The 10,422-nt window shown below is 40.4% G+C and overlaps 2 protein-coding genes across 2 annotated transcripts; one reads left to right on the top strand and one right to left on the bottom strand.

The window, feature by feature from the left end:
* Window positions 1-2,326: 2,326 nt before the first annotated feature.
* On the top strand, window positions 2,327-2,772 carry defbl3 (defensin, beta-like 3). Its single transcript, XM_072691132.1, is given in 3 exon segments — window positions 2,327-2,402; window positions 2,525-2,636; window positions 2,751-2,772. Coding segments are annotated over 3 exon segments (210 nt in total).
* A 2,601-nt stretch (window positions 2,773-5,373) lies between these two features.
* spcs2 (signal peptidase complex subunit 2) lies at window positions 5,374-9,196 on the bottom strand. Its single transcript, XM_072691057.1, has 5 exons — window positions 9,131-9,196; window positions 7,489-7,572; window positions 7,214-7,373; window positions 6,938-7,073; window positions 5,374-6,822 (listed from the first exon to the last, which is right to left on the bottom strand). The coding sequence occupies exons 1-5, from the start codon at window positions 9,167-9,169 to the stop codon at window positions 6,636-6,638; spliced, it is 606 nt and encodes a 201-aa protein (XP_072547158.1). The 5' UTR covers window positions 9,170-9,196; the 3' UTR covers window positions 5,374-6,635.
* Window positions 9,197-10,422: the final 1,226 nt, after the last annotated feature.

The following is a 10,422-nucleotide window of genomic DNA, read 5'->3' as shown; positions in this document are numbered from 1 at the left end:
GACTCAACATCGCTACCGCGGCATTAGCAACGTGCTGGCCACCGGCCTCGCCCAGCATCGCTACCTCGGTGGGAGAACATTCTAGTAAAGTGTAGAACATTCTATTAACGTTACTGTGAGAACATTTGCTGCTAACATTGGCTGAACTGTTATGAAGGTTGGGTAACGTTTGAAGATCATTCTATTAAAGTTAATGTGCAAACCTTTGCTGCGAACATTGGGGGAACTTTTATGAAGGTCGGGAAACGTTTGTAAAACATTCTATTCATTATTATGAGAATGTTGGGTAATGTTTGTAGAACATTCTATTAATGTTAATGTGCGAACATTTGCTGCTAACATTGAGAGAACTTTTTATGTAGGTCGGGTAACATTTGTAGAACATTCTATTCATTATTTAAGAATGTTTGCTGCTAACATTGGGGGAACCTTTCTAAAGGTTGGGTAACGTTTGAAGAACATTCTATTAACGTTAATATGCGGACATTTGCTGCAAACATTGGGAGAACTTTTATGTAGGTCGGGTAACGTTTGAAGAACATTCTATTCATTATTGTGAGAATGTTTGCTGCTAACATTGAGAGAACCTTTATGAAGGTTGGGTAACATTTGTAGAACATTCTATTAACCTTACTGTGCGAACATTTGCTGCTAACATTTGGAGAACTTTTATGTAGGTTGGGTAACATTTGAAGAACATTCTATTCATTATTGTGAGAATGTTTTCTGCTAACATTGGGGGAACCTTTATAAAGGTCGGGTAACATTTGTAGAACATTCTATTAGCGTTAATATGCGAACATTTGCTGCAAACATTGGGAGAAGTTTTATGTAGGTCGGGTAACGTTTGTAGAACATTCTATTCATTATTGTGAGAATGTTTGCTGCTAACATTGAGAGAACCTTTATAAAGGTTGGGTAACATTTGTAGAACATTCTATTAACCTTACTGTGCGAACATTTGCTGCTAACATTGGGGGAACCTTTATGAAGGTTGGGTAACGTTTGAAGAACATTCTATTCATTATTGTGAGAATGTTTGCTGCTAACATTGGGGGAACCTTTCTAAAGGTCAGGTAACGTTTGTAGAACATTCTATTAACGTTAATGTGTGAACATTTACTGCTAACATTGGGGGAACCTTTATGAAGGTCGGGTAATGTTTGTAGAACATTCTATTAACGTTAATGTGTGAACATTTGCTGCTAACACTGGGAGAACTTTTATGTAGGTCGGGTAACGTTTGAAGAACATTCTATTCATTATTATGTGAATGTTTGCTGCTAACATTGGGGGAACTCTCAGTTAACATTAGTCAGTTGTGGGAACGTTCCCTGGTCATTATCGGTCGTGACATGTTCTTGCCAATTTTAAATAGCAGGGTTCAAGTGTTACTAAGCAGATTTTTGGTGACCGTAGACTTTTTAACCAGATTAGCCTCATAGCTGTGATGCAGAATAAAAGAAACTTCAGACTCCAAACACGTCTTGGGCGACTACATATTTATTATATCTTATTTAGTGAGGGGAAAACCTCAGATTGTTTGTGTGTGTGTGTGTGTGTGTGAAGCTGTCCTGTAAGGTCAGTTTAATAATTTTGTATCTATTCACAAAAAGCCTCTCAGCCATGAGTGACAAACGTTTGTAGTTCAGTTTACGTGAGTGTGGTGTTACCTCACCCCTTATCCAGCTCTGGTGGTTTCAAAAGCGTGTATGAGAGTGAGGGGGTGGGGCTGGTCACAAGGGCTTGCATGTGCCTCTGTTGCTGCAGTGGGATCTGAATCTTTTTTGCTGACAAAGCCCCTCGTCCTCCACAGCAGCACCACTACATGTTTATCCAGGAGTTTAAACTGCAGTGACTCACCGACACGCGTACTAGTGGAGGTGAAATCCCACTCTGTACAATGATGTGGGTGGGTGGTGGGTGTGGGTGTGGGGGTGGGACTGACCACACACACTGCAGAATGTCCAGTCGAAGAAAAATCCTGCAACACACAGTGGATTCTAATTGGGATATTAAAGCACTGGAAATCATGATCTTCCAGCTTTCCTGGCCTTGTTTATTTGCTGAAATAGTATTTTATCAGGCCGTAAGCTTTCAGTCTGGTTCCTTTGCAGTGTATCAGTGCAGTAAGAGACTCTGAATGGAATATATCAGTGAAGCAAAGAGGTGATGTAAGTGTTACATACAGTAGGGGGTCAACATCGATCATGCCTACTCCCACCTACCCCTCCCCTCTATGGGTGTTGGAATAGTGTATAAATGGAGCCTGGGAGTGGTCAGCTACTATGACTGAGATGATACTAGGTACAGTTTGGCTAACAGCATGAGGACATTGGGATTGCTCCTTTTTATTCTGCTGCTGCTAACAGCTGGCGAAGGTATAGTATGACATGTTTACAGTACATGAACCACTTCTAGGTCAGTCTAGAGCAGTTAAAGGTCCAAGCTGGCCAGTGTAGCTCTGGACAGAGCAGAACTGCACAATTCCTTCCGTTAACTTTGTGAATGTTGTATTTTTCAGCTGACGACCTAGACACACAGCGTTGGACATGTGGCTATCGAGGGCTCTGCAGAAAGCACTGCTTTGCCCAAGAATACATGGTGGGCTACCATGGCTGCCCTCGCAGATACAGGTACCACCCACTGTAAATGACATTACCTTTTGAATGTACTTGTACTGTGTTGTAGTTTATAGACCGCTGTACATGTTTTGTGCTGTAGTGTTTAACATCTTTGCTCTTTTTCAGATGCTGTGCTTTGCGATTTTAACCCCACAACTGGTTCCTGCTAGGGCATTCACCTAATCTCCTCCGATATGGAATGCTGTGCTGAACTGCAAACTGTCCTTTTTTAACTTCAGGTGACATGTAGTTTATTCATGTTGTAACAAAACTGTACCTTTCTTTCTCACCTTATACATGTGCTGTGATCCTGTAATTTACAGACTGAGATTGGTGCCAAGGTGTATTGTTTGGTGCACCCTTTTTGTGATGGGAGCAAACATTTGCAGTAAAAACACCTGCATTGGACTGTAATTGGATTAGCACAGTCAAAGCAGCTCAGCTCGTGCCCTGTATTGTGCACATGCAGGACAGCAACAAAGCTGACTGACCCACATATGCTTTCAGGTTCAGCATCTACTAACACAGTAGTGATGTAACTGAGAGGCTGTAAGAATAGTGCAATAAATGATGGCAGACTGAAACAAAAGTGGTCTTAAACTGAGTTAATTTTGATATTCGAGACACTGGGCTGATTGTTGAACAAGAAGATTCATTTAAAAGATGATTCAAATGAACTAAATGTAAAAATAGAAAAGTATTGGGACACCTGCTCTCATTCATTGTTTCTTCTTAATTCAAGGGTATTAAAAAAAGGGGTTTATTCTGCTTTTGTTGGAGTAACTGTCACTACTGTCCAGGGAAGGCTTTCTAAGATAAGGTAATCCGTTATTAGTCCCACAGTGGGGAAATTCACAGTGTCACAGCAGCAAAGGGATAGCAAGACACTCAGAATCTATTAGGTTTTTGAAGCATTGCTATGAGGATTTATTTGCATTTAGTGACAAGAGCGTTGGTGAGTTCAGGATGCTGGATGTTCATCACCCCACCTCATCCCCAACTCATCTCAAAAGTATTGGCTGGAACACCATCATACCAGAGAACACAATTTTGCGACTATACAGCTCAGTTTCTAAGGGGCCTTATACCTTTCTAGCCCACGGCTGGCATTAGGCATGGTGCCAATAGTTTTAAGTTCATTTGGTCCAGAGTCTCCTATTCTAGTGGCAATACTCCGATACAGGGACTAGACAAGCTGTGTGTGCATTTGCACAATTTTGTGTCAAATTAAAGTAGCTGAACACATTCATTACAAGCGGTGTCTACAAACATTTGGACATATAGTGTATGAGAAAAAATATCACATAGTTATAAAGAAATCGGTGGGCGAAGGAAATACGAGCATGTTAACAAGAAATAATTCCAGCAATGAAATTTTGGATTTTCTCCATCGCAACCGGATATCATACTGTAACACACACTGAGAGTTAGCCCCTCAGGCATTCCCAGTAAACACTTGGTATATAATAACACTGGGTTGGGCCTTCCTTTGCTTTCTGAGCCAAGCTTCAGCTCTTCATGGCATTGATTCAACAAAATCTTTGAAAAATTCCTTTGAGATTTTGGGCCATGTTAACATGACTGCATCCCACAGTTCTTGCAGATTTTTCAGGAGCACTTTCATGCTGCAAATCTCCTGTTCTACATCACGAAAGTGTTCTATTGGAGTATCGGATCCAGTGACTGGAGACTAAAGAGAGATACTGACTTTGGTATTTAGTAGTATCTAAGCTTAGAGGTATGTTTTGCATCCTAGCCTATAGCATAAACTAGCTATGGATGTTTTTCGAAGTAAAAATATCTAAGCCTTAAATGTAAATGAGCTCATTGCCATGTTCATGAAACCAGTGTGAGACACCTTTTGCTTTGTGCCATGGTGCATTATCATGCTGGAAGAAAAACATTAGACAATGTGGAAATTGTGGCCATGAAAGGATGCAAATGGTCAGCTGCAACACTCAAATAAGCTGCAGACAATCAACGATTCATTATTACTCTTGACACAAGGCAGCAAGGTTGAGCCCATTGATTCATGCTGTTGGCACCAAATTCTACCCCGATTGTCTGTGAGAGTCATCGGACCAGGTTATGTTTTTCCAGTCTTCAACAGTCTGGTTTTGGTGAGCTTGTACCCACTGCAAAAAAAAATCTGCTCCTTTTACAGTAGCTTTGGTCGTTTTTCAATATCTGGCATTAAAACACAAACAGGCTAAAGCTGGGAGATCACAAGGCCGGGGTAAGTGACCCACTTATTCAGCAATGTCATTTTTGTGATCGCATTCATCGTACAGCCTGACCTGAGCGGGGTTGATTTGAATTAGTGTGGAGGTCTGTTATATCCCTTAATTAGATTAGCTAGAGCCAGATGTAGAACCTGACATGAGTGACTTTGTAATTTGTTTGGTGTTATGATGGCAGCCAAATAAAAAGAATATTAATGCAGTTTTGTATTATAGAACTGTGTAACGCTATATTATTCAATGAGTAACAAAACATATAATACATTTAGCATGTTTATTGACAGGCATTTTATCTAGAGCTTTGTGTTTATTTTATGCTATAGAACAACATTTTCTGGCATCACTGATGTTATTCCTTCATAGAAACTCATGTGATTGTAGGAGCTTATTAGGACTTGCTGCATTTATTCTAGTGAGATAATATATTTATTTTATTACTAATATAAATAAAGTTAGTAATAAAACAAATAAATGTAATTTGAGATTAAACAATAAGATGAAAGACCCCATTTACAAATATCTTTGCCACTTTATTTATATCTTTTTTTTTGAAGAAGAAGAACAACAGGCACATACAATAAGGATAGCTAAAGCTGAAAAATTACTGACAAACCTGGAAATACTCTGCAGTACTCAGTTAAACTTTACCATACAAGGACATGTTATCCAAGTGTATGATTCTAACCATTACAAAAATAAATAAAAATACTTAAAACAAACCTGTGTGTGTGCGCGCGTGTGTGTGTGTGTGTGCGCGCAAGTGACTGAGCCATTGAAAATAGAAACACACAAAACCTTATAACCTCTTATGAGCATGAATAATTAACCAACAGTGCTTCATCCTTCTGCCTTGCTATGCTTCAAATAAAGTTTCAGACATAGGGGATTGGGTTGAACACAAATAACAAGCTGTGGACTAAAGTTTGAAAAAGGACCCTGAAAGCAGTTATTAAAGCAATTTAGTCCAGGACCTCACTATAGGGACCTCAATGACAGTATGAGTGAATTACATGGGTTTATTTTTTTGCCCTTTAAAGCAAAAAAGAAAAGAAAAGAAAAAAAGAGGAAAAAAAAGAAAATAATTGTAACAAAATCATCAATAATTTTTCAGAGTAATTACACTTAATAAGGCCCAGGACAAAATACAGTCTCTTAGATGTAAAAATTAGGAAAAAAGCAAAAGTACTTACATCAGGCAATCTTTTCATAAGGCCTTGTGACATAAGTAGAGAATGCCCCCCCCCCCCCCAAAAAAGAAAAAAGAAAAAAAGAAAATTAACAGCCCACCATCTACTCCACTGTAAAGCAACTGTAGGGTATTGTAGACTGTGCTAAAAAAAAACAGAAAAAGGTCTATGCACATTAAAATGCATAGCAGACATAGGAGCCTCAAAGAGAGAGCAATTTTAGTCCAGGTTTTTGTTTATGCACCATAATGGGTATTCTACCATATCTCCTGTTCTTCCTCTTGCATGAGGGTCAGGCCAAGCTTTCATAATGAGTCACTGTAAATCCATCTTACTTTTTCATACATAAAGAATGTAGGACAAACTAAATGTTTATATATAATATAAAAAAAGAAAAGAAATTGGACCGATGAATAAACAAGCAAAAAAAAAAAAAATACAATAAAGATCAATATGCAATTTCAAAGCTGAAGAATAACCTCTCAAACACACTGGCCTGAACAACGAGTTTTCCCCCTTCCACTACAGCATTCAACAGTGCGCCGGGGTCACGACTTTGCTGGTACACTCATTTCCACTCCAATTTACTTCGTTTTCTTCTCTGATGTCAATGTGTCATGAAGCTTGGTAACATACTTTTCAAACTGGTCCATAACCAATGTTCCATTTTCATCAAAAAACACCCCAACTGACTTTGTGAACTCCGTCTCTCTGAACTGCCGGGTTTTCCCATCAGTAAAGGCGGCTTTCAGTGTGTACTGGTCATCAAACCTACAGTAGACGTCAGACAAAAGACAATACATTAGTTGGTTTGTGTAAACAAGCGTAAGATGTATTTTGTCAGGAAATTTTAACGGTGCAACGAAAAAAAGGACAGAAGAAATACCTTTTAAGACTGGACGAAAGCTGCCAAGTGTGGTCTGGATCCATGCCTGCTGGGTCTTTTTGAACAGCCACAAGAAAGATGTTTTTCTCTTTGTAGGAGGTATACATGGTTAGGATGCCCATCATTATAAAATATGTATGCTTTTGTTAAGGAAACAACAATGAAAGATGAAAGTAACTTGCATTACAGTTGCTACAGCACATCTGACAAAAAAGGGCAAGCAAATAAGAAATACATTTTGAAGGTCTGTCCTTCTCTTCAGATGTAAAGGATATGAAATGACACAACACGCCAGGACAGGTTTGGACTCTGGGAAAGGGTGCAGGTAGTCCCAAACTAAAGCTACAATGGCAAAAAGGCAGGACACTGTGCAGATGAAGAGACGTCCATCAACAAGGTTGAAGTTCTCAACGTATCCATACTTCTCGATGAGTACCTGGCAAAAAAGAAAAAAAGTAGTCAGTCAGTGAAACAGGGGAGCAGCACCCAAATTTAAAAACAAAAGCAAGCACCAAAATCCTTGCACACCTTCCTTATACGCCTTCACCTACCTTCTTTGCTGCATCGTCAAGAGAATTTTTCACAGCTGCACCGTCCCATTTGTCAATCTTCACAGGTTTTTCATCAATCCTCCACTGGAAGCAAATTTCACACAATGAGGTGAGCAACACAGTTTTCTTTCTTTTTTTTTAATTCATAATCTATTTTTAAATGAGCAACCACTAGTGACTACCTCCAACATCACAGACAAGCAAAATAACAGGCCAGATTTGGTTTTACAATGAAACTGAAACCAGGTTAACCGGAAAAGCTGTGAAAACGGCTGCATAGAGTCTTTCTATTAACGCTGAACACCTGTCATTTGAACACGCATAAAAAACATTAAACTCTGAAACAAGCACAAGTTGCTGACCGTGTTAACAGACTTATCTTATAACCTTGAGTCTCTTACACTATACACATATACACACACACACTTAACTTTGTATCCTACGATTCTTATAAGGTTTTTCACCACCCCAAATACAAAAACATAGTCATTGAGGCTAATTTAGGGTTCATTACTGCAGTTATACCCTCATTACTCTATGTTCCTCAAGTCACCAAAGGTTCAACAAAGGCTCATTAGGAGGCCAAAAAGTGCCAAGGTACAATTTTATTATTATTATTTTATATTTCCTTTGGTTAATAAATAGCTCCCCTAACACATCCTTTCTTTACACTTAGGAAACAACTTATTAAATGAATGGAAAGTTGTCTCTCCAACTATTAATTTTCCTGCCTTGTTACTTTAGTGGCTCAGAAGGTTTGTGATTTTAAAGCTGGTTGTTTTATTCAGAAATATGACTTATCTTTGGCACCTCCATCTGCATCATTTTCTGCGACCTGTTGGCCAGGAACATGCTGACTATCATCAATTTCAAACATTTAGTAAAAGCTGTCCTCTCACACGTCCATTACTGCGTAAAACAGCTTATTAAACTGAATAACATAAGAGCACAAACATGACCCTGTCCATTCAGCAGTCAGGAGCATGTCAGTATGGCCAGTCTAGTCTCAGTCAGATTCAGTTAGACAGCTGATGCACTGATGTAGATGTAGAAGTATGTCCACGTAGAGTTCATGGTCAGGTCTAAATCTGTGGTTAGCCATCCAAACGTGGTCGAAACGGGGTTTTACCCAGTATTATCAAGATTGTTCTGACACGCCTAGACTTGCCATAAGCGCAGGACGGATGTCAGGGTTTAAACTAACCATCGCTGCACAGAATCACTCAGAGACGAGTAGCTAAATACGCTGGCTGCTAAACGTAGCGCCGGCCAGCTAGCTACACGTTATAAGAACTTTAAGCACGTGGTAAACAGACACTCAGTAAATTACTGCATTTCTAATTATTGCATATCGATCCGACTGGTGCACACAGCAATACAACTGACTAGTGAACGAGCAGGAGCAAAAACAGCGCCACGATTTCTTCTAGTCTCCGTGTTAAACAGGCGGCTGGCAGTTAGCAGTTAGCTAGCTAGCTATCCTAGCTGTTAGCCGTTAGCCAGACGGGCGCGGTACAACGGTCCTCCCCTGACCAGACTAAGAAACCTTTGCACTGTACAGAACAATGTCTCCAGGCGTATGTGAATAGAAACTCGTCGTAAAACGTGCAGAAATCCGAGCGATATAGTAAATAAATCGTACTTTTTCCAGCAACCCATTCTTCCCATTCTTCGCAGCCATCTTTCCTTCCTGGTCCAGAGCTGTGACCTGGCTCTGTCTGATTGGCCACGCCAACCCACGCAGCCGAGTGAAGGACCCGAGCCTGCCCGCGCTGCCTGAACTCAGGACTTTTCGAAGGGTCTCGTTTGAATTGGGGTTTCTCTATTAAAGAAGAGGGGAACCGAGAGAAACTGTACAGCTTAAAATGACACGTTCGTGTATGTGGCGAACTGACTGCAGTGCTTAGCTAGAGGCTACAACTTCAACTGAGTTGAACCTGAGTTGACGCCTTTCTGGTGTCGCTCGCTGGTAAAAGGGGCCTTAACGCTAAAGACTGCCCTAGATGACCATGTAGGACTGAGGTGTTTTAATATACGCCCCTTTTCCTGTTTATATCGCTATTATATGTTGAACGCCACACATGCTGTAAGACCCCCATTAATGCATTCAGTACGTCCTTTAAAAGTGGGGCTTTTCTGTGTCCAGAGCTGTGTCCCTATATGTCCCTCTGTTGGTGCCCTCACAGATAGCGAGCACTTCTATTTTAGGGCACCACTGCATCCAGCTGTGACTGTGTTTGGGCACCCAGATTCAGACGAATCGCTGTGAATCTGTGGTAGCTGGTCTGTCTGCTCCTCATCTCTGAATGCTGAAGCTAATACCTCTTAAACCGTCCAGATAATGAACATTAAAACATAACACAACATATGTTGCAGTTATTTCATTTCTTTCTTATGCCCCCTGTTTATTTGATTTATTTTCAATAAATGACTTTATTAAATTCAGAAGCTGTACACTGTACACTGAAATGCAAACTTCATATAGAAAATTAATTGTATTTGAACTTGGCTGTAATTATGGGCTCTCATGCTGTGTAACTGAGACAGCCACTAAAACGTAAGTAACTTTTGGTGGAAAATGGAGATTTATTTTAATGTGAAGTGTAACAGGTCACAAGGGGCAGTGGTGGCTCAGCGGTTAGAGCTATCGATAACAGGGTTGTGGGTTCGATTCCCAGGCTCGGCAAGCTGCCACTGTTGGGCCCTTGAGCAAGGCCCTTTACCCTCTCTGCTCCCCGGGTGCTGGAGTTGGCTGCCTACCGCTCTGGGTGTGTGTGTGTACTCACTGCCTCTAGTTCACTAGTGTGTGTGTGTGTGTTCACCCATCACAGATGGGTTAAATGCGGAGGACACATTTCACTGTGTACACTGTACAGTGACAAATACCTGCACCTTTTACCTTTTACAACCATGGCATGATTGCAGAGAAAAGGC

Source organism: Salminus brasiliensis, chromosome 11 (genome assembly GCF_030463535.1).
Source record: "Salminus brasiliensis chromosome 11, fSalBra1.hap2, whole genome shotgun sequence".
NCBI classification, from domain to species: domain Eukaryota; kingdom Metazoa; phylum Chordata; class Actinopteri; order Characiformes; family Bryconidae; genus Salminus; species Salminus brasiliensis.
Note: the sequence above shows the minus strand (reverse complement) of the source record. Positions and strands in the feature narration are given on the sequence as shown.